We start from the raw sequence: 23,922 nt of genomic DNA, 5'->3' as shown, positions 1-23,922 counted from the left end.
CGTCAAGCTTTTGACAAAAGACAAAACTTTCCGAGTACGATAACATTTCTACGAGTGGAATATATAAAAAAGTATAAGGAATAAAGCGATTGCTTAATACTGGAATTGCGCCAACTGTGAGTAAATATGATCAGCATACCTACTCTATTGGATATAATTAAATATTTAAGATATTTTTACATGTCAATTAATAAATGTCTACAAATTTTTACTTTTGTATGTCTACTTGAAGTTTGAAGGAGGTTTGAAGATTAGGAATACGAGAGTCGAGAGAAAAGAGAGAACATAAGCAGTTCGAGTGTTTACAAATTGCTTAATTCTCTGTTGAAATAATTATCGATTACATATCTAATATTGATTACAATTACAATGATCGCATTCTATTATTCATTATACGGAACATTATAGTTCTTATGATATAAAAAAACGAGTATGATTCCTTATAAAGAAACGCCTGATTATCTTATCGATATTTACTGAAATTATTAATAGGAAACTCTAAGGAATGATTCTTATATATATACGCAGTAAAATAAAATCTTTCAAAGAGTTTTGCCATGCGTGAAAGATTAATTAGTAACCACAATGAGATGAATTATTTCATGACCTATAAACTATCACAGTTTACACATACGCAAGTCTATGAACTATCACAGTTGCATCGAACATCGTTTGAATACATTGATCATCTCGTGAAAGAGCCTCCTGTTTCGAACTCGCTCATCTCACTTGTTTGCTACTCGAACGTTTCTTAAGTTTTTTACGTAAAAATGAGCTTTCCAGGATCAATAACGTCTCTGCAAACGTAATATATAAAAAAACATAATAAACAATTATTACGTTAATATTGGAATTATGGCAATTATTATCAACGTAACAGGAATTCTGACTCCAGCTTAACAACTAATGCTTCACTTTGGTTTAACACCGACGAATTAATTCAATGTATCACTGAACTAGCACGCTTTCATACGATCTAAGTCGTTGGCGTTTCAATGGCGACCAGTCCTCCCTCGAGGAACGACGTTCGGCATCCTCAAAGACGGCACTTGGGCGACTTGAGCGTCATCGACGACGGCGAGGCTTCCTCGTCCCTAAATACGGAGTGAATGCGAATTAACCCCTTCAGGCCGACATATTTCCCGCAATATTTATCGTCAGCCCAAAAAATAGCTTTCGCATCAGCTAACTAATGGATGAGTATAACACAAAGTGTTAAAAAAATATGTGAACAATCTTCAATATATATATATATATATATATATATGTATGTCTTTATGTATTTTGTTTTCTTTAAATAATCTCAATGCGAAAATCACTCCTGAAGTTCATCGAAATGCTTCAATAATATCTTACATGTAATTTCATTAGGAAAAAGTCAAATAGGATCTCGAGTTTGATCATGCATGAACGAAAGGAGACTTTAAGATTCTAGGAAAAACAAGGGACAGAAGAGCTAAGTCTTATTCTTTTTATCAACAAACAATTAGTTATATTTGTTCTCTCTCGGTTTACATAACGGAATTCATTCGTCGGCAACGCATACAACAATCAACGATTAGGAGGATCTATAGATCTAATTCATCTACTCGATTAAAACGTTGAATAAAATCTCTGTCACGATAAAATATATATGTACATATATTCATATTGTAAAATGTAACAATTTATTTATCGATCGCGTTCAACGCGATACGGGAATTTTATTGACTAAATTATTCGAGCATTTTGAACTTATGATTTTTAGAGCCCTTGGATCCGTAAGAAACCGATGTATAAATCGTGGAATCACAAAATCAAAATTTAAGCAATTTGTACTAAAAACGAATGAAAATTTCATTAAAATTTTAAATCATAAAATCATTCTCGAAATTATGAATCCGTGAAATTTTAGATTCATAGAATCGTGTTTGCGTGTATCTAAACATTTGGAATCCTGATTTTATAAAATTTAGAGTCCTATGAATCCTTGAAATTATAGATTCATGAAACGTTGGAACCATTGAAACTTCAAACAATGTAAGAAATTTGTAGTAAGATTTTACAGTCAGAACACGATTAGACTTGGTTCGAAATTGGCACAGGTTCTATATATTGCGTTATCAAGTCTCTGCTAATTTATCTTATCAGTGAGTTTTTCACTTTACAGTGTTTGGAAATGATTCTGTTTGGAATCGCAGAATGTTGGATATTTGAAACTCTAAGCAATTTATATTCTTGAAGTTTTCAATCTGTAAAATTTTGGGCCTTTTTAAAATCAGATTAATTAAATTCTCAATGATAAAGGGTCCATAGATCTAAGCGGGCTAATTTTCTCTATTTTACGTTAGTGAATCACCTTTAAAATGATAACAATTATGAGCTTACATGTGTTCCGGATGGCTGCGTATGCAGTCGATTAAGTCCGTCGGTTTTAGCTCACCAACGCAAATCCGATGAATTGCTGTGAATAATGGGAACCTATTTTCCATGTTCTTAGATTTCAGCATGTAATTGACCTCTTCGGCGGTGACCGGGCCCTGCAGCTTCTGTCCGTTCAGCATCTCCTTCTCCAGTGTCTCGATCGACTGCAAATCATAATCATTGCGTTATTATACGACGCAACAATTTGTAAAAACGAAGTCATATATATGAATACGTTATATCAAGTTGTTGAAATATTGTATTCTGGAAAACTTCTCTAACAGATGCTCAATATATAATCTAATATATATAATATAAAAATTCCGCCAGAATTAGCCAGATTGCAAAATTGATCAAGATGGTGCATGCTAATGTCAAGCTCGACACATCCTGTATTACTGACCTTGCCAGACTTGACGAAGGCCTCTGAGACCTTCCTATTGCGCCCACCGTAGCACGTGGTGATCAGATCGGCCACTCCGCAGCTCTCGAAGAAGGTCGCCAATTTCCCACCCGGGAAGAATACGTCGACAAACTTGATCATCTCCATGAGGCCCAGCCTGATCACCGCGGCCTTTGTATTGTCACCTAGACCCAGCCCGTCGACGAAACCAGCGCCGCAGGCAACTATGTTCTATAAAACGTTAATACAAATATGCATATCAACGTATTATCTAAATCTTATTAAAATCAAAAAAGAATAAAGAGTTATCATAAAATTAATTAAATTTGATATAAATATTAAAATTAGGTTAACAAGAAGAAATAGTCATTCTCACTTTCAGCGCTCCGCAACACTCCACAGAATCTACATCCTCGACGACTACTACCCTGAAATACGATGTCTGGATCAAGTTGCGAAGTACCGGCGCCATCACTTTGTCCTTGCAGCCTGTAAATGCCAATCTGAATTGCAGAGCTTATTTCATTAGCAAACCCCTTTAAATCTATGTACTTGAGAAACAGGAGTTATACGCGATTCACATCAAGTTTTCTACAGCTTGATAACGTGCTTTATAATCTCCACTTTCGATTTAAAACTGTACGCTAAGCGAGCTCTTTAATTGAAAACTGCATTAAACCCTGCGTTGCATTTGAGAGCTGTGAATCATAAATGTTAATGAGGCGTGAAGCAGAATAAGATTGACACAAGAACCGGATCAATAAAATACAAGATAGCTAAGATCAGCGAAACGCTTTTTATTAATCAATTAAACTCATTACGCGATCCATTGTTGTAAGAAACAACTATGCTGTCGCAAAACATTATCGCCGCAAAGGTAACACTATCTAACGTAATATCTTTTAAAATGTTGCTTATTTATCGCGATTAAACTGATATCTCTCAAATAGTTAAGTATAAGATCGGGATTTTAATTCCCCCTCACCAATGGTGGTCTCGCAGAACATCTCGTTAGCCACCTCGGAAGCCAAGTTAGCGCCCATCAGCACTGAGATTGGGATTTGCAATTTTTTCGAAATAATGTGAGAGATAAGTTCGATCCCGCCACCCTCCTTCTTGTCGAAGCCCTACAAAGAATATTCCGAATATGTAGATTGAAGAATCTACACGCGATATTCTCGAAAAATTGTACACGGGAGATCGAGATGTTAAGATGTACCTTGATCAGCGACAGCCCGACGGCGGTGGGTTTGATCTTCCCCTGCAAGGTGCTGCATATCCTTTGGATGAACTGATGCGGGACCACGAATATAAGTATGTCCGCGTCCTTCGCAGCCTCTACCACGTCTGGGATCGCAATCTGAAACGAATCGACACTTATTAAGTGACTGAATCCTGGAGTAAGAATGGAAATAAGTGAAACCAAAAGGTCGCTTTGAGTTCGTATAAATTTGGCTTAAATAAATAAAGATGTCAAATAATAGAATTTCTCAAAAAGGGGGAATTTAAATGGATTCCTCCAGAAAGGAAAAAAGGATCGAAGACTTCTGAAACTTTAGAAGAATATCGAGAAGTGTAAGAAAGTCGCTAAAGATTGGGAAGACAAAATTTACGATCAGAAGACGATAGTGTTGAAACGATATGTAATGTTTAAAAGAATGTCGCAATTCATTGGCGAGGCGTTTTCCGCTCGCTTTAATCCTCGATGATAAGCAAAAACAATTATACGTAGAAAATAACGCGTCCTTGGATATCGCTCCATCGAATCGGTATGATACAAAAAATTACCGGAAAATACGACGAGCATCATTTCCATTTGTTTCGCTCCTTTTTACGTATTTAAAATAGAATTTTTATCGCAAATTCTTTAAGCGATTTGGAATAGATGTCCGAGAATCGGGACGCTTCCAAGTAATAAACGATTGGAAATAAGCTAGGAGAAAAATAGATTGATAAAGTATTTTTCAAAGTCGATATTACGTGAATGGCAATGCGTAATGTTGAAAATCAAGGCGATGCTATGAACAATTTTGGTAAAACAAGAAGAGGACTTTTAATTTTACAACTTCACGAAATAGTGCTTGAATCCCCCCCTTTCAAAACTACTAAATATGATTATACCCAGTGAGTCTCGCAGCGGGATTTTTTGTATTTTTGAACGTTGAACTCTCGATAAAAATCGCAAAAATATCTAGAACTTTACACTTCTGAGACTTTCGATGTATCCTAAGTTCTTAGATCTTTACTCTGCGATTCTCGGCTCGAGATTGTTGTCTCTCTTTTGCCTCTGAACTTCGGACTTCTGGATATCTGTCTCGGTTTCCTTAGAAGTATGAGATGTGAAAGCCGCGCATAGCTAATGACAAACCGGTTTAAAGATGCAAATTATCTTTGTAGCTTGTTTTCGTTCAATATACCCAAAGTATTTCGAAAGAAAGTGATATCGACGATATAACCAAGTGCAATGTGCAATACAACTAAAATAAAAAGTGATGTAACGATCAATGACGTGCGAATACTGAATATTTTGAGATAAAAAGATCACTGATGAATTCTGTTTTGATCGGGTTCATTAGCCATGTATCCGTTGTCGTCATTCTCTTTTTGTCCGAACGCACGTATTTTCTTCTTAAGCCTAATAAAACTGAATAAACATTAAGTTTGATAACATTAAATTGAATAAAATAAAATTACTGTCTGGTAAAATTTTTTGGTGTCTTGCTCAAAATTTTCAGATATCTCCACGTCAATTTCGTCTATCACAATATCAGCCGAGAAACAGCTCCAAATTAACTGAAATAACGTGTTGAAAAAATAGCAACACGGACATCCTTTACGTGTTTCTCCAGTAAAATCAGATGGAAATGCATTCCAAGTTGATCCCTTCCCCGCCTTTGTTTCAACGCGTTCTGGCTTAGTCGATCGCGCCTATAGAATTATGTCTTCGAAGGATGAATGTTTCATAAAGACGTGCTATTCTTAGCCGAGGCTTTGTACACGTGCAGCGATTCTTACGGAGAAGGGGGAGGATATTCTCACGAGATATATGGCCAAGAGCGCAGTTTCATCAAATCCCATAGTGAATCACATTACAACTTAATCATCCTAATTATCCTCTTAATTATTTCTGTCAAACGAAGCTGAAAGTAACGATTTCAAAAAGGAAAAAGAAATAGAAGAAACTAAGAAAAAAGAAGAAAAGTACGAGATCTTGATAAACGCCAGAAATAGTCGGGAGAACGTTCGTGATTGTGACAACGGAGGATGCGGTAGACGTGCAATAAATCAATACGACTACCTTTTGATCGCGGTCAGAGTACGGCGATTAAAGTTCAAAATCGGCGAACGCGTGTCAGTGTTCGTAGTATTGATAATGATTACTGGACTCGGGCCGGTCGCTTATCTGTTTCCCTTCTCTCATTCGAGGCACGGCAGAAATTAAAAACAAACAGATATCAGATATCTTCAAGGAGAACAATGATTCCCGGCGACTTCGAACTTGGAATTTCTGTATCACAGAATCGAATCAGATGACAAATAGTACTTAAACTTAAATAATAATAATAATAATAATAATAATAATAATAATAATATTTAAATAACAACTTTGGGCAAAAACTGATAAGTGCCCAGACAGTCAAAAATAGATTTTGCAAAGTGTCCACTGCAAATTTTGTTGGCAGAATGCCAGCGGAAATGTAATAAAATCTGCCAACGTAATATTATGACAAATTAATCACAGAAACCATGTGGAATCTGCCGTTTCGTAACCGTTACATTCCGTAAATGATATATCTCACTTGAATTACGTAACGACGGATTCTGTTCGGTTTCTGTTGGCAATCTGCTGCCACATTATATCGGTACTCGGTAGACTCTCTACTGATAGAACACGAGCTTAGTGCGGACACAGCTGATGCCAATGTGCCGTGATATTCTGCTCGAATCTGCCAGCATACTGCTAATATTTTGCTTGAGTTCTACATCATTTGTCACAACTAATTTTTGCGACAATTGGTACAGGATAAAAAATTTCTAGAGACTTTCTCCCAAGAGTCTATCAGTAAGTACATCCGGTAAAGTCGTTGTGCATAAATATAGTGTAGAATCTTAAAAATGTGAAGAATGTAAAAACGGGATAAGTTTCCACAGGTCGTTTACCCTCGTCATAGTCATTAACTGGAGCTATCAAAATTCGTTTAAAACCCTTATAAAGAATAAACTGATCATCCAATAAAAAATGACATAAATATAGCTAAATAATAGAAATACGATATAAAGTAAAAAGTGTTATCATTCAACATGATATCTCCGAGTATACGGATTATTGCACAATATTTTATCGTTATATGTGCTTCATGATAGTGAAAATTTTATCGCGGCATATATGGTGAGACATAAACAACCCGCAATGGACAATAAGCAATGTTAAAGAGTCGCGGTTAGAGTGTTGTCTCAGTTTCGTCTTACCACGTTCTCAGGGATCTTATGTCCCGGAAGATACTTGACGTTCTCGTGCGTCTGGTTGATGATCTCCGTCAACTTCTTGCCGTCGATAATCTCCTCGTAAACATACATAGTAACACGATCGGCGAAGCTGCTCTGATTCTTCGCATTCGCGCCGACTATCTTCGCGATGGCCGAGCCCCTGTAAATTTTTAATTGCGATTACCATTCTAATTAGCTTTTCGTGCATCACAGTCGAATTGTTATGCGTGAGATAAGCGAAATGAGAACGCTCTTAATTTACATATCGGTCGAGCTTCGACTTGGAGTCTTGCGTCTCTATTCTGTTTAATATATTCTGATTAATACTAGAACTACCAACGATTAATTTTATTATGTAAATTTACTAAACACACATACACACACACACACACACACACACACACACACACACAATATTTATAGTATTTATATATGTATTCTACTGTTTAAATATATTATATATATTTAAATATATTTAGTGGAATATATTTAATACATATATTTTTTTAAGAGATAAAGGAAAATTAATCAATTTAATCGCTTACATATTGCAAAAGCCACGGAAAATCTCAAAAATGTATCGTTATATAATTGCAATTTCTCTAGAAATATACTTTAAAAAGTCATTTTGACTGCTTCGGTAGTTCTAGCGTGAATTTTTATCTCAGCTCACACGACTCATTTCTTCCGATACTACCATAATGTTTAATTAATTTCCTGAGCACTCGCGCGTGCGAAGCCCGCGCCAGAACGACCGCTCCAAACGATGTGAACGATGAGTTTTCCCGCTCGTCACGTGATTAACGATCGGAATGGACATCAGCCGTGCTACAAACTAACGCGGATTCCGTTTCCGCGTTCGCGAGACATTCCTCCCGTCGTCGGCACGAAAAGGCGCCTCAGGCGACGGAGAACGGAGATCGGAGCACGCGCGTGATAAACAACAATTAGCGTACGCATGCAACGTTTGCATGTGCGCGAAGGGCACGTGCGAATCGATCACCGTGCCCCGTCCCGTCGACGATTCCTCCCGACGAGGACGCCGGACTCTGGAGCGCCCGGCCGAATGTCACCCACCCCCGAGGGGTTCCGTTCCACCTCCCTCCCGGACTCACCAGTTGCCAGAGCCGATGATGCACACGGATGCCATGGTGTTTTTGAGGACACGCTTCGACGCGGGCGAGGAGACGAGGTGGAGACCGAGCGTGGAGACACGAGAACCACCGCTTCGTCCGGACGCCGATGAGCGACTGTGAGCGACTGGAGCGGCCGCCGCCGAGGGGGCCCGGAGACGGGGGACCGACCGAGCGACGCGGCCGACGCGACCGACGCGTGCGTCATGCCGCACGCCAATCGAAGTCCAGGTTGATAAGAATGTATCTTCGGGCCGGGTGGGAGGACCGCGAGGAGAACCCGCGTGCTGGAAGAAGGAGGGAAGATGTAGCGATAATTTTGAAACTCGGAATCGTTCAGGGTGATGAAAGATTGAGATCACCATGAGTTTTTTCATAATTTTTTTTATCATAACTATTATACTCAGTTTTATTCAAATATGAAAGAAGTTACGGAAACTTCCGTTCCTATTTACCCGCACTCTTTTTATTATCTATTTTTGTTGAATTTAAAATTTTTATATATTTATTAGAATTGTATAAGAATTTATAATTTACATTATAATTTTTTGATGTTTATAATTATGTACTTATAATTATAAATTTTAAATTATGCTACAAATTTATATTTTAAAAAATCACACAATTTATTTTTAATTAATCGACATCTTGATTTAACATGTTAAATGATTTAGAATTAGTTGTAAAATTTAGAAGTTTGTGTCCGATTTTCTTATAAATCTTCAAACATTAATGATTCTCTCTCTGAACGTCCCCCAAAAAATTTAATTGTCACAATTTATTTCTTGATTAGTCATATATTAATTTAATTCAGTTTTAACGTTCTGTTTAACTCTAACGTTTCCCATCTCTTTGTAAATCTTCAATCAGTAACGGCTTTCTATGCATGTCTCAAAAAATTCAATTATCAATTCATCGCTTAATTAATCTCGTGGTTTAATCAAAGTTCTGTTTATAATTAAAAGAGTACACAAGGAGGATATAATTTCGTAATTTAGCTCTCTCTAATTTATTACAGTTGATACCACGTCATTAAATGAATCAAACAATCGGATTTCACGCTTGAAGGGACATGAAGATGAAAGATTGGAGATCTTGTTACGGAATATGTGTGTCCTGTCGAGTATACTATGTAAAAGCATAGTGCTATCGGTGAGTTTTTCATCAAACACTTTTCAACATGCCACATTTTTTTTTATTACGTACAGATATATGGAATAACATCAATCGGTCGCCGACGCGACATACATTTGTTTTCAGATCTACAGGCTCTATAGTATGCATGAAGAATTATGCACTGCTCTTGCATAAGGGTTTTTAAAATTGCACAACTTCTAATATTAGACGACGACGGACGAGTAGATATAGTCAACATTTCATTTAGGGAAAAAGGGCTTTAGATCATGAATTCGATTGTAATCTAATCGACCAGGGAAGAAATTTATAATATCGCGAGAATATTTTCTCTGTCATGATCTTGTGCGTTACAAATCTTGCGCTTTGCGATCAACGTTCTGTTTATAATTAGAAGATTACACAAGATAAGGAGGAAATAATTTCCGTACTTTGATCGATTATTATAATCGATACTCTACGTACAGATTTTTATTTATAAGGGACATCTCATTAACTATTCATAACTGACTTGTTCGATCGAGCAGCTATCGAATTCACGTCGTCCTCGCGCTCGTACTAATAATAATCAAGACCAGTTATTAATTAACGATGATTAATTATTTTATTCCTCGGTGGTGGCCTGCGCAGCATCGAGGATGATCTCGAAGGAGAACGGCTGGAAGCTGTAGCCCAAACCAGAATAGAATTTGCTCTGAAATTCCACCCTGAAGAATACAAAAAGCGAGAGTTAGAAATAACGTAGATTTTTGTCAATGAATATTATCGATGTAATATAAATTTATCAATTAATATAATTATACACAAAATAAATCATTTAACTTATTCATATAACAATATATGAAATTAAGGAGATAAAAGATATGAAGATAAATCAAAAGACATGAAAGACCTCTCGCGAATGAAATCTTACCAATGTAAACGAAGCGTGTGCAAGAACGCCGAAAGACCCTCCATGAGTACGAGGATGCCTACGGTGAGCACCGCCCAAAAGGCGAAGATGAGGTATAGGACAATGCCGCCATCCCATCCCTCTCTCGCCAGACCGTTTCTCATCACCATGTTCCAGAGCACCTCGGACAACTGGGCATGGGCCAGAGATAAGGCCCAGAGACGTAAGTAGGAAGCGGTATGCGACACGCTGCCGAGAACGTACTCGATCGTGTGGATGCCCTGGTGGATGAACACCTCCGTCATGTCTTCTTCTTCCTCCTTGTGACCGCCGCCACTCTGTGGAACACCCCCGCTCTGTTGGAGAGTCCCCATACTGGCCTCCACGTCGCCGTTCTCGGCACCGTGATTGTTGAGCTGGTAGTGCTGCTTTCTACGATTGCGCATCATCAAGACCGGCTTCGCCAGCAGCATCCACGGTACGCAGAGCAGAGCTACGACCACCAGAAACTTTTGCAGGCCGCTCTGACCGCCATACATGTAGGGGTCGCAATTGCCGACTTTGGTGGCAGGCTTGAAGAGCACCATGTTGATGAAAGTGATGAGGACCGAGGGCGCACAGCCGGGACCATCGATCGGCAAGTTTTTCGGGCCGTATTTGATCCATTTGACAAACATGAGAATTACCATGTAGAGAAACAGCGCCATGAGGAAAATTATCTGCGGCACGAACTCACAAGTAATGTTCATGCGCTTCTTGAAATACATGTGATTCCACAATCCTACCACCACGCCGAACAACATATGCAACACGCCAAAGATGATGGAGATCTTCATCTTGTACGAGTTTTGAAAGATGATCTTGTTTTCCGCCAGCTGCCACACAGGATCCATGCCGAACGGATATGGATAATCGACATAGTCCGTCGAATTGGGATCCAATTGCAGCTCTTTGTTATGCTGGACGGTACTGCGATCGTAGTTTATCATCCAATTAGAGCCGAAGATGTTGAGCGACTTGGAGAATATGTCATTGTAAATTAGACCGGTATACATGGAGAACATGCCCATGAGAAAGATGATGTAACGGCCACCGAAGAAAATATTCCAGATTTCGTTGTCGCTCTTCTTAGCCGCTAGTGGCTTCTCCTTCAGCACCATCCAACCACCGAATAGGAACATGATAAGGCCGTGGCCTGTGTCACCAAACATTATCGCGAATAGAAATGGGAACGTAATGATGGTGTAGGGTGCGGGGTTCATCTCGCGATAAGATGCGATCCCGTAAGCGTCGATCAACACCTGGAACCCTTTCGTGAACTTGTTCGTTCGATTGTACGTCGGCGGGTCTTCAAACGTCTCCATGCGGTTCAGAATGGGAGGAACAGAACTCCCGCTGCGTTCCTGGAGATGATAGAAAGGACATCGATTTTTTATTTCGCAATACAAAGATCAATAGCGAAAAGAACGTTATGAAATAGTGTTTATTGATTACCGTCCCACGTCTTAATGCCAGTTGGATAGTCTCGATGTCCAGGACAGGCACCCAGCATTCGGCGATCAGGCACTTTTGAGTGACGTCCAAGTTGAAAAGATTCAGAGTGTGATAGATTGCCTTGATCTTGCGGACCTTGATGAACCAGTTCTTGATGTTCTTCGCGGCGGCCACGAGGACGCGATGACGATGGTCTTGCGTCTGTCCTAAGACCTGGAAATGAAGATTGCGTCATTAACATTTGTTCAACAAATTTTTAATCAAACTTAAAAGAAACTTTTTTAGTGCATTAATATTAAGAATACTATTTAATAATAATAAAATTGATATAGTGGTGACGTGTAAAAAAGATCGATTCAGTGGGCTCCTTATTCGATTCAAATCCTCATCCTATGCTTCGATTCATAGGAAGTTAATTTGAAGAGTCAAAGTGAATTGTTTCGAAAATCTGAACGATAAACTGTTTAATTAAAAATTTAATTAATAAAATTGATATAAATAATATTCTTACAGTGTTCAAATCCTCAATGCGAGTCATAACGCCCATAGCCATCTCCCTACGATCAGCTGGCGCTTCCGGACAGGGATACAAGGTCGCCCTGAAGCCCTCACAGATCTTCTTCACGCGAGTCTTCAGCTGATCGCCTTGGAAGAAAATGATGAAGACCGATTTGTACACCTGGTCCCCCTAAATCCATCATTTCCAAGTTAGTACTGGACTCTCCGATTAAAATATAAATTGAGATAATTCGTAAGATCCATTTGGACGCAACTTTATCCTTAAATTCTTCGCTTTAGAGTAGAGCGATACGATAACTCACCGTCGAAGGATCCTCCAGAGGGGTCTCAATCTCCGCCTGGCGCAGAAAGACGTTTCCACGGCACGCACGCCACAGCATGCGCTCGAACGCGGGGATGCGTTCCCTCAGGATGACTCCCGCGACGAAGCTGCTCGCGCGGCGAGACAGAAAACAGTCATATTAATAAGCGATAACAATAGATTGGGAGATTAAATATTTAGGGTGTCTATGTCGGCAGGTATGTGCAAAAAAAAAAAAAACAAAAAAAAACGCAAAACTGCGTGAAACTCGCCACGATCATGATTTACGGGGGTCAACTGTTCTTGCGATGGTTGAAAACGAAGCGTCGTGATGATGATCGTTACGAAGGCGGTACAGCGAAGCCTTCAATCTGTATCGGTCAACGACTCGATGCGGATTTTCCGTGGTAATTGCCAATTTGGGAAATGATGATTTCTGTAGCCATGGTCCTTCTATCTCTCTCCTTTTCTCTCTTTCGTTCTACGTACCTCAGAGCAACCTTCTGTCAACTATCCTAGGGATCCTTGAGACACTCTTTGAACGACAAACTCCAAACAAACAGCATACGTGTGTCACAGGAACAAATCGGGTATATACTCATACGCGGGATCATAATTAAATGCCAAATGCCATAGGATAACTTGCTTGTCAATACATTTTTATCAGGTTGTTGCATATGGAGAGAATTTCTTTAGTGGTTCAAACTTTTTTTTTATTCTCGCAATAAAAGCAATTAAAATTATTATTCTAAAATATGCACATGTATAAATTTTCTAATAGTCACCTCAGAACGAGAAAAGATAAAGATCACATATACAACGACCTAATAAATTTCTTACGTATAGGTCAAATTTGCGTCAAGCCCTTATACTCTTTTCAATACCATTTAATGCATTTTTTTTTCTAAATCTTAGGATCTTTATATCCTTAAAGGTTCAGATACTGGGATTCTTTGATCCTCGGTTATAATTATCTGTTTCTCGTATAACATTACGTAGAATATTCGCGTAATGAAAAGCTCACGATTATATTTATAACGTTAAATGTGCATAAAATGCGAACTCTGATCCAATATTACTCTCAAACCTCTAAGGATCCAAAATACTGAAAATGTACCGTTCCAAAGATCTAGGGGCTAAAATATATCGAGGTAGTAAGATACCAAGTATCCAAAGCGTTAAAAAATTCCAAGAATTCAAACTTCCACGAAACCAATGTCAAAAATTCGAATTCGCAGAGGACAATTTTTATAGTGTTTGCCCGAGCAAGTCGAAATTAAATGATCCAAAAAATCTGGCGATTTCCTCGGAGAAACAGAAATATCCCGAAAATGGAAGCGTCGAGCTTTTTAAACGCGATTCTGTTATATCTGCGGTAAGGAGGAGGGTAATTTTAAGAACGATCCAAATAATCTAATTTGAAAAGCTCTTTAAAAAATATATTGTTTTCTGCGCGTTTTAATATATAAATTGGTTTTTAAATGTCTTTTAAAAGAGGTTGAACAGTCTTCTCGCAGTTTGAGTGATTACAAACAGACGATAAAAGAATAACTAAAAAAATTTATTAAACTTGTCTTTAATTTTCACTTGATAAATGGATTATGATCTGATTGGTATAAAAAAATTATGATGGTATTAAAAATTACGAACAATCGAAAAACATTTTTCAAACTACAATCAAAATTCAGGAAGAATTTATTTAGAAAAAAGCATCGATCAAAATGTGGCCGATCGTAGAAAAGATCAAATATATATGCTGATCCAAGGATGAGAAGGAATATGGATAAATGGTTTCGTTTTATGATTTCTGCACCCTCTCCCTTAAGCGCGTGATTCAGAGATGCTCGAACTTCTGCTCCCTCGTCGCGTAAGCAGTGTCGATTTATTCGCAGAATTGATTATCGGCGATTCCTGAAGTCATTTCAACTCTTCGGATTCCTGGGACCTGGCACGACCGGGAATGGAAGGAGTAACTAATAATGGGAGTACGTACCCCAGCTGGACAGGGCCAAGGGTGGACTGGCGGGCGATATTATCATCGCTAATCAACGCGCGTGTCATGGACTCGGTGGGGTTCAAGCCCGCGTGCTCTTGCTGACGACACAACAGACAAGACACAACCACATTAGCCACACTAGACACGACCACAATGCTCCAGCTCGCCACTCTGTCTCTCGGTTTTGCGCGGGCTCTCCCACTGGTTTCTTTCGTTACCCTCGCTGTCTTGGACGAACCTGAGATATCCCTCGACGGTGACATCTCAATATCTTTCACATGCATGATAATGCCGTGATGTTGTGACAAAATGAATGGAAATGTGACGGTAGAACTTGATTAGAAGTATATCATTTCTCTTCCAAGCTAATTAGAAGATTGCTTCATAATTTCGCAACAGAAACTATAACAATTACTTGCATAATGATAATAGTAGCTAGTACTGTACAAAAAGAAACTGTATAAAATTATGAAAGATTTGATATTTTTAATTTGCAGATTTATTAATATCTTTTCTTATTTTTCTCGACTTTTTATTAATTTTTAACTGCAAGATTCTTTTTAATGTTATATTTTAAATCTTGAAATCACGTTTAAAGATGATATTGTAGAATGCAGCTTGAGAAGCAGTGCGAAATCATCAAAGACAGTTTATTGCGCCGAGATATCTCAAGTTTGTCAACTTGTCGGGTTAAATAGGAATTGCCAAATGCAACTGATAACAGAAATTAAATATTTGCCAAGTGATAATTGACAGCAAGTCAAACCACGATCGAATGCTTATATAATTTAACATTAATGTGAGAAAGGCAGAAAATATATCTTACTTTTATATATTTCCAGATAAAATTATATGTATAATTATTAAAATTTATCTATAATTACGTAATATAATAAATAAATGTCTCTGAATTAAGTTTAAATAAAACCCTACATATGTATCTAAAACACAAAATAAATTAAGATATAAAATTTCATATGTATGTAAAAACAGAAAAATGATAAATATGATATTATAAAAATGTTTGAAATTTCCTTGACTTTAACTAATCGTGTCACCACCGAGAATTTTTAAAGAGTGAAATTATTGGATAAATATTAGAAAAGATACGTGGCAATTCCTATTTATCGAATAATCTGAAAGAAATTCAAGCCATTACATTATTTCATTCAGCGGTCCTTAATACAGTTGTAAGGATTTCATCGAAAAAAAAGACACTCGATCGAATTATATTAGAATCGTTGCTAGCAGACTTATCTGATTTCCAGTTTTTTTTTTCTAATCAATTAGAAGTTGACATAATCAAGTTAACATAATTATTCGCACTGTTTGCATCGTTCGATGCAAAATGTGAAATGGGAATAATTTATTTTTGAGTAAAGCATGACACAAGCCAAGCTGTCAGATCGTTAAAGGAGTTTCGTTGGTTCCTGTTAGTTGGTTCAGTTCTGAAAACTTTTCGATATTACAATCTTTAAAATTTGTATATGTTTTTCTTTTTAGAATCTTGGAGATTTCTAATTTTTCAAAAATAATCAATTCTTGAGTCGATAAATTCTTGAGATATAAATTATGAAAATATTAATACTAAGACACTTAGAAAATTTAGAAAACTGGAAGATTAAACATTTTTTAGTTTATACATCTTAAGAAACCTTATCTAATCTTACATTTTTTTAGATATTCTTCAATATTTGGACATCACATTTTGCGAAGTGTTTCATATTAAAAAAATGCAAATATATGAAATATCGCAATGCTTAAGTACATTCTTTCAAACTCTCGAGTCTTGTACAAAAAATCAACAAATCCTAAACCAAGATCCGACGAGGAGTCTTTAACGATCTAACTAATGAGCCACATTGCTTTTGATTAATGTAATAGAAGATAAAAACGAGTGCAAGGGCATGCGAGCAAGCGGCACATTAAAAAAACAAAAAACACATACAGACAGACAGACAGTCCTTTGTTAAGAAGGGAGAACGTTGTTATACATACCCATGGCCACACCATCATCATTTATTGTTATTTACAACGTTGTATCACTACAGTGAGAAATTATTACAACAATTTTGCTGCGCGAGCGTCGTTTGCTGGAAAGCGAGCGGATCTCGATCGTTTTCATCGTGGATCGAAAGTGTATCTCGATACAGTTTGAATTTCTCTGCTTGAGCGGGTGTTAAAAAACAGGTGACTGCATCAAACTGTATCAACTGTTATCAATCGGCGCGATTCCACGCCGATCTTTTTTCCCCTCTTTCGTAAACGCGCGTCTACTGCGACACGAAGTGGGTGAGAGCGTTTGTTTTGCACAAAATCGGTTATCAAAGCGAATCATCGCGTTTGTCTTTCAAGTGCGATTCTGATTGCTGAAGCATCCCCGAGGACGAAGAAAAAGAAAACGGGATTATCTTATCTTCATATTATATGAGAATTAATTGCGCTAATTTGACGAGGTATTAAACGAATATCCGAGATAATGTTTGGAGACGGCACAAGGATGTAGTAATTTGGACAGTCAAGAATTTAAATTTCCAATAATTTTATATAGTCACTGAGAGAAACAGGGATCTCTTAGAAGGAGGGATCTTAAAATCGGAATAATCGAAATAGAAAAATTCTAAAACATTTTTAAAGGGATTCGGATTGACTCGAATTCGGGAGATTTGAACCAGAAATTCTAAGGATTTAACGAGAAAAGGATCTCCAGGATACGAAAATCTGAAAATTAAAAATTCTAAGAATTTAAGTTTCTGAGATTGGAGGAGAGAATCTTAGAATCGAAATGATCGAGACATACAGATTCTCTTAAGAATTGGACACAAGTGGATTCTCAGTGGGGAGAGAAACTCGTCAAGAGACGAGGGGAGCGGAACAGCTCGAAACGGTCTTCGCGAGAGGGTGCTCCAGCAACACAGGGTACGGCTCCGTTCGTTCGAGCGACCGGGGTCTTGGATATAGACACAGGCAACAACAACGAGGCAAAAAAACCAGTTTTCGCAAACAAGATTCGCAAATAACGGTTGATAACAGCTTGCCTGAGCGGATTCCTATAATGTGCTCCTACGGTGTCTGTCGCGGTGTACAGGTGCTGTAATCACAGAACACACTGACGTAGGACGCCTCTACTATCTGGGGTCTAGGGTGAGTACCGGGCCTTCGACGTAGCGATTACGATTACACGAGGAAGAGGGTTGGGAGTAAAAAAAAAAGAGAAAAAAAAGATTCGGAAAGTCCTCGGGATATTTCTTCGATCAATCCTCTTCGAACTCTCTTTCTTTCTCGAACACGTAAAAAAGCACGTAGAAAAGCTCCGCGCTGGGCGCAATTTCAGTTCTGCACCGAAAACCGAGCCTTTCACACGGTATTTGTCGTAGATTAGGGTAATTATAACGTTGCAGCATTCTCTTACAGAAAATATACATATGTTAGACGATAATTTCGCGGTAAAAAAGCTTTTTTCGGTTAGTTGTATAATTGATCATTATTTGAGGTCCAGGATGTTAAGATTTATTCAAAATCCCAGGTATTTAAGTTTTCTAAACAGCCGAAAGTCTATAAGAATTCAGAGATCGAGAATCCAATTTTCCAATAAATTCGCGCGACGTTTTAGATAAGCGAGAATAATTCTCAACGACCCGATTTTCCGAAGGTTTAATTCTTCGAGCTTGTCTCCTCAACTCTTATAAATTATGTTATAATATTAATACTGAAAACTTGTAAGAATTATGTTACAAATGTACCAAAGACTGTATTAAACGCTCGGTTTATTCTTGATTCTACGGGACATCTCAGTCCTACAGTACGAAATCGCGTTCGAGAGTACATATAAGAATATTTCACCGGGTTATTTTTCGTTTATTTGGCTGCACATTTCCTGACTTACTCCTAATCCTCGGATTACTGATCGGTAAAACGGTATACGTCTTGATGCATACTTGTTCGTTTTTCAATAGCAAACGCCGCTAACAAATAATTCTGAAAACTGTTAAAATATAACAAGTTACATAATAGCTTATATAAAGTATAAAGATAATACGAGTCGAAGTGAGACATGAAAGTATGAAGGTTGCATGTGCTGTTAAAGAGAATTGTCAACAAGAAAACTGAGATATACGCTTGCATTTGTGTCTGTAATTCGAGGATCAGCGTTAATGACTGAGAACTATTGCGAAATGCAGTAGTGCATCGGGTTCGTATTTTGCAACACAAACTGTAGGTAGGCATGCGACGTTATACCGATGACAAATCTCGATGGAGATTGAAATGCAGAGCGTGGTGATCCGGAATCACCTATCCTAGGCTAAGTCTGGTGGATCTCAAGGACATAAATCCGAAATCTAGGTAAAAGGGAAAGCGGCGATAAAAAAACATTGAAAACAATTTGCACGTCAAAGAATCTAAATCTCATCTTAATAAGAGCGAAATATCAAAGAAAAGGAATTGAATTGAACGATTTAAGAGTTTTGATATATGTCAGTTATGGACGTACAATGCTTGAAGATTATTTACAGTCTTTGAGTATCATCTGCTGTAAAAGGATTGTCACAAAGCGGAATAGCTTCAAAGGGGCGAGGCAGGACGATACTTATCAGGTTTCATCTCAAACGGACTTTGAGAGAATCTAAATTTCAGTAAGGGACTGAGATCTTGATTTTACATCTGCTCATCTTTCGGGAGGTCTTCGGGAGTTACCACGCTCTGCAATTATAGGGTGTACGCCACACATTAATTACCCGAGCTTGAGAGCCTGGCCGCCGGCGCGGAGGCCCTCCTCACCCAACAGAGTGACTTGTTCTTCTTCACGGCTGGGGTCTGCCATCTGCGACACGACACCTCCATGCTCAGCCTGGCAACAGACACAGGTCACCCCTCTTTCGCCCTATCTCCCGTTCCACTCGCTCATACCAGATCCTCTTTCCTTCTCTCTGTTTCAAAATTTTCTTCAACTCACCGACGTCGAAGAAGAAGAAGAAGAGGAGGAAGAAGAAGGAGAGATCTCTTCACGAACTCGCGTAGTTTTTGCTCAACGCTAGATCTAACGATAAGTCTAAATTCGTGATGCTTAGCCATGGAGGAGATGAGAGATGAAAAGTAGAGCTCCAAAAATGTTATCAAGATAAGAGTCGCGAAAAATTTAAATAACAAATTCCTCCAAATTTAAAGAGTAGTTTCACGGAGACAATTTTTTAAACGCACGGGATATCAAATATGCAAATATTCTCAGGATATTTTCAGATTGAAAATAAGAATTGGATTTCTAGATATCCGAATCTTTCAGAATCTAAAGTTTGAATTCGGAAAATCAGATGTCAAATGTTTAAAGTCGAGGTGTAAGACTTAAGACATCTACAGATATACGAATTTAGTTCAATAGGGAAGCATCACGAACTGTATAAAATTCATGCAGCCCTAACTTTTTTCTAGTTCTACAATTTAACAATTAAAGTATTGCTGACTATTAATTGCAACTGAAATAACTATAATAACTATAGTAAATTAATTTAAGTGGAAACATATATCACATATAGAATTACAATCTTGCTACACATGCTACATGCAAAGAATTTTATTCGTTAATTCAGTAAAGACTGATTGACTATTTTCTCAAAATACGTCTCTTTTTAAATTTTCATTAAGACATACGACTGTACTAATTCAAGATTAATTACCTACTTAAAATTTATTTGCTAAAGAAAGATAATTACAATAATAATTATTTGATATATTTTTCATGGAAAATAATAATTATTAATTAATAATGCTAAATAATTCACATTGATATCGCGTGGATTTCAATAATTCTCTTAATCAGAGAAATTTCAAAAATTTTATTCGAAACAGAATTTCAAAATTTCACAAATTCAAAATATCGGACATTATCGAACGAATACGTTCCATACAAAATAAAAAAAGCAAAGCAGCCTTTAAAGAATTAGCGTGTACAAAATACAATTTCCTCTCAATGATGCATATTGAACAAATTTCACATAACTGACATAACGTTGCAGACATTAGTACAATTCATGCAGATTGCCATTAATTCATTACTATTAATTGTACAAGGCTTCATGCTTGGCGTCTACAATTAGCTCGCTTATGGAAGTTCTGTGGGGGGTTCTAACAATCCTATAGAAATCTCACATTAATTTCAACAATTTTGTGTAGTGTTTTGTACGTATTTCATTTAATGTTATTGATATTTTTATAGTATATTTCTATTGCTATTATTTGCCACTGAAACTATTTGCTCCTAAAACTTTAGGGAAAATGACTTAAAACTTTCAAGTTATTATTGTCAAAGAGTATTGTGTGTGTCAAGAAATTACTTGAAATTACAATAATTATTTGCGTGTGAATATCTTGTTGAGTAAGTAAATACAACACGTGCAAACATGTTTGTTCCCAAACATGCATTTCACGAATTACGATACATCTCTGTTCTTATGCAAAAAGGAAAACATTAAAATGAACAGAATGGAGAGAACAGAAGCAAAAAATATATGTAATAACATTAATACACTAAAATAAAAACGAAAAACGTTAATGGACTAAAATGAAAGAAATGAAAACTCGAATGAGAAAATACTGAAACATTTCAAATATAAAATGGAACTAGGACTTTCAAGATATTACGTGTTAAACAACTACAATCAACGGCTGCGTCTTCAAAGGGTACATTTACAAACTAAGACAGCTCTCAGTTCGTGTGCAGAGGTGTCGGTAAACAAAGGGAACACGACAATATGCAGTCTCTCAAAGAATTCTTGGCTACACGCTTGATATAGGTAGATCAACAACAAGTGGTCTCTTCGATCTAAGATTAAACATTAAACACAATCGAATATATATCCGTACGAGGTACGCGACGGTACTGGACGTAACTCTCAAAGGACGTAAAGGGAGACAGGGCGGAGCGAGTGACTTGTGTCCTTTGCAGCAGTGGCTTTTGGTTAGTTGGCAACACTAACACATTAATAATCCTAAAATCACTCAACAATATATATGATTAGTAACGGTAACAAAACGTGGATATTCTGATGTCTAACAATTCGTTAGAGGTGGTAGCGTTCACCACCCTTATCTCATTGGTCCTATTTCATCTCGCTGCTCTCTAAGCAACTCCGCTGCATTCGCATAAAGTTGCGCAAGCGCAAAGACAGGCCTCTGTGGTATATCTAATTCGCACAGTCCTCCAGCTTTTCATGCATCAGAAAAAATTTCGCTCAGTCCGTGGACTCATTTGCTCTTTCGCTTTCTAGTGCGGCTATCCTTCAATGCAACTTTCTTTTCTTCATAAAACATCGCAAGATTGTCACTTCAACGAGATCTCCTCGTACAAAAGTCCTCCAAATTTTTTATAAAGATTTTATAAATTTTTTCTTTGGCTGCCAAAAATGTACAATGTACGCTAAAAGCATTAAGCAGATTTACGAAGAAATCCCATTAAGGTGATAGTACGTTTCACACTGAAGCGCATTAATTAAAACTAATCTTCTATATATCCAGAAAGAAAAAAGAAATCGCGTCGTTCACGCGTTAATCGATTTACGGAAATGTAAGCCAAACAAATATAAGGCTGTACAAATATAACTTGCGACATTAAACTTTTTACAATTTACATCTTGCTTCTCTGTGCGAAAATTTAATTGCAGCAAACAGAGCAGAATGAATTTCTGTTCGGCGGACGAGACGTCTTGTAAGCCGAATTAATGACTGCGCTTCGTACTAGAGCAATCGATTGCTTAGAAAGAATTCTTATATGTCCATCGACTCGACATTCAATAACAAGTGACAACACCATTCGCTGATATTTACAGCCCAATGCGAAGGTTCTCCCCAAACGAGATTCACATCCAAACTTTTACAAGAAACGATCGACAGACTAGGGAACCAGACACGCTTTACACATTCCACTTTTTACAATTCCATTGACAATTTCGTTTCATTCCTCGTCATTCCTCCTTTCTGAAAAACAGATCTGGAAGACTGCCCTCAAGTGGCCTTCTTCAGAAAGTAAATTTACCCGATTCTCTCTTATGCACATATCCAGATCGTTGAAAAATAAGGATTTGCGCTGGCGGCGACTTACCTCGTCGAAGAAGACCTGAGTCTTTCGCAAAATGTGCTTGAGCTCGGTCAGCTCCAGGAAGTTGCGCTTGAGCGCCTCGGCGTTCTGATTCACTTCCCGCAGCTCGTTCTCCAGCTTCTCAAAGGTGGCCTCCAGGTCGATCATCTCCCGTGGCTGCGGCGCCTCCGGATTTTCACCGGTATCCAACATCGGGATGCCGTCCTTCTTGATCTCCTTCTCCAGGTAGCGCAGCTTGCGCTCCATCTCGTCGCAACGGCGCACCTCGTTGACGAACTTCCGTTGGAAGGCATTGACGTCGGGATTTAACTGAAATGAGACAGATACGTTGGTGCAAGGGTGACGGAGTCATCGATATAACGAGATAAAGGCGTAATGACATCGACATAGAGATAAGAATTCATTCGACGACCTGCACGACCAACTTTGTCCAAAGTGCCTAACAGTTGGAAAATTTATTAGATTAGTTTGTCAAGAGGTAAAACACAAATCGCGAGAAGGGCGATTACTCACGTCGCGAAACTGCACCAGGCCGAGCTCGCCGAGCTCGGAGACGCAGGCATACGCGGCCTCGCTCTGAAGGAAGAGCTGACACAAAGTCATCTCCTCGCTGCGAAAGAGCGAGCCCATCTTCGTGGTTGGAAGTAACGTGCCGCGGGGACGATCAAATGGATCTTATTCCAGGAGCATCGGCCGACGTCTCCAAGTGACACTTCGTCCGCCTTATCGCCAACCCTGAAACTGCGGCCGTGATAGTCTCGCGGCGACAGGACAGGCGACGGGCCAGGCACGATCGATCGATCAGTCACGAGTCACGAGGTGCGCGAGCGCGAGTCACGTGGTAGGAGTGACCTCGCTACACCCATCACGACCGCGATGCCGTCGCCGCGCCGTCGCGCGGAGATACGAGGGAAGCCCCGAGCCCGGCGAGGCCAGTTGGATGTTGGACTGGACAATTCTGTTTGACTGGAAGACAAAATGCTATTGAAAACCATCGAGCCTGAAGAAATTCTCGTGACTGTCAAAACAGGGCCCGCGGAGCCCGGAGACCCGGAGATAATTGGAGCAAA

The 23,922-nt window shown here is 38.4% G+C and overlaps 2 protein-coding genes and 2 long non-coding RNA genes across 7 annotated transcripts; 2 read left to right on the top strand and 2 right to left on the bottom strand.

Moving 5' to 3' along the window:
• Positions 1 to 93: 93 nt before the first annotated feature.
• On the bottom strand, positions 94 to 8,610 carry Gpdh1 (Glycerol-3-phosphate dehydrogenase 1). The gene is made up of 8 exons (XM_071708796.1): positions 8,410 to 8,610; positions 7,277 to 7,454; positions 4,026 to 4,166; positions 3,792 to 3,933; positions 3,183 to 3,295; positions 2,807 to 3,037; positions 2,368 to 2,567; positions 94 to 1,094 (listed from the first exon to the last, which is right to left on the bottom strand). Exons 1-8 carry the CDS (start codon positions 8,442 to 8,444, stop codon positions 1,037 to 1,039), a joined length of 1,098 nt encoding a protein of 365 aa, XP_071564897.1. The 5' UTR covers positions 8,445 to 8,610; the 3' UTR covers positions 94 to 1,036.
• Positions 5,943 to 10,119, top strand: LOC139773941 (uncharacterized). Its single transcript, XR_011718473.1, has 2 exons — positions 5,943 to 6,869; positions 9,446 to 10,119. It is a non-coding gene; the product is annotated as an uncharacterized lncRNA (long non-coding RNA).
• Positions 9,600 to 23,756, bottom strand: Vha100-1 (V-type ATPase subunit a family protein Vha100-1). 4 transcript variants are annotated; one of them, XM_071708747.1, is made up of 8 exons: positions 23,366 to 23,756; positions 22,856 to 23,161; positions 19,500 to 19,612; positions 12,769 to 12,895; positions 12,459 to 12,635; positions 11,948 to 12,160; positions 10,475 to 11,856; positions 9,600 to 10,268 (listed from the first exon to the last, which is right to left on the bottom strand). In XM_071708747.1, the coding sequence occupies exons 1-8, from the start codon at positions 23,480 to 23,482 to the stop codon at positions 10,166 to 10,168; spliced, it is 2,538 nt and encodes an 845-aa protein (XP_071564848.1). In that variant the 5' UTR covers positions 23,483 to 23,756; the 3' UTR covers positions 9,600 to 10,165. The 4 variants fall into 4 exon arrangements, with proteins under 4 accessions (XP_071564848.1, XP_071564851.1, XP_071564849.1 ...); XM_071708750.1 differs by lacking the exon at positions 19,500 to 19,612 and adding an exon at positions 17,802 to 17,854; XM_071708748.1 differs by lacking the exon at positions 19,500 to 19,612 and adding an exon at positions 14,761 to 14,861.
• Positions 12,515 to 14,545, top strand: LOC139773938 (uncharacterized). The gene is made up of 2 exons (XR_011718470.1): positions 12,515 to 12,654; positions 12,746 to 14,545. It is a non-coding gene; the product is annotated as an uncharacterized lncRNA (long non-coding RNA).
• Positions 23,757 to 23,922: the final 166 nt, after the last annotated feature.

Source organism: Temnothorax nylanderi, unplaced genomic scaffold (genome assembly GCF_030848795.1).
Source record: "Temnothorax nylanderi isolate EJ_2023f unplaced genomic scaffold, tnyl_v1.0 TNYL_tig0071_pilon, whole genome shotgun sequence".
In the NCBI taxonomy this organism is placed as follows: domain Eukaryota; kingdom Metazoa; phylum Arthropoda; class Insecta; order Hymenoptera; family Formicidae; genus Temnothorax; species Temnothorax nylanderi.
Note: the sequence above shows the minus strand (reverse complement) of the source record. Positions and strands in the feature narration are given on the sequence as shown.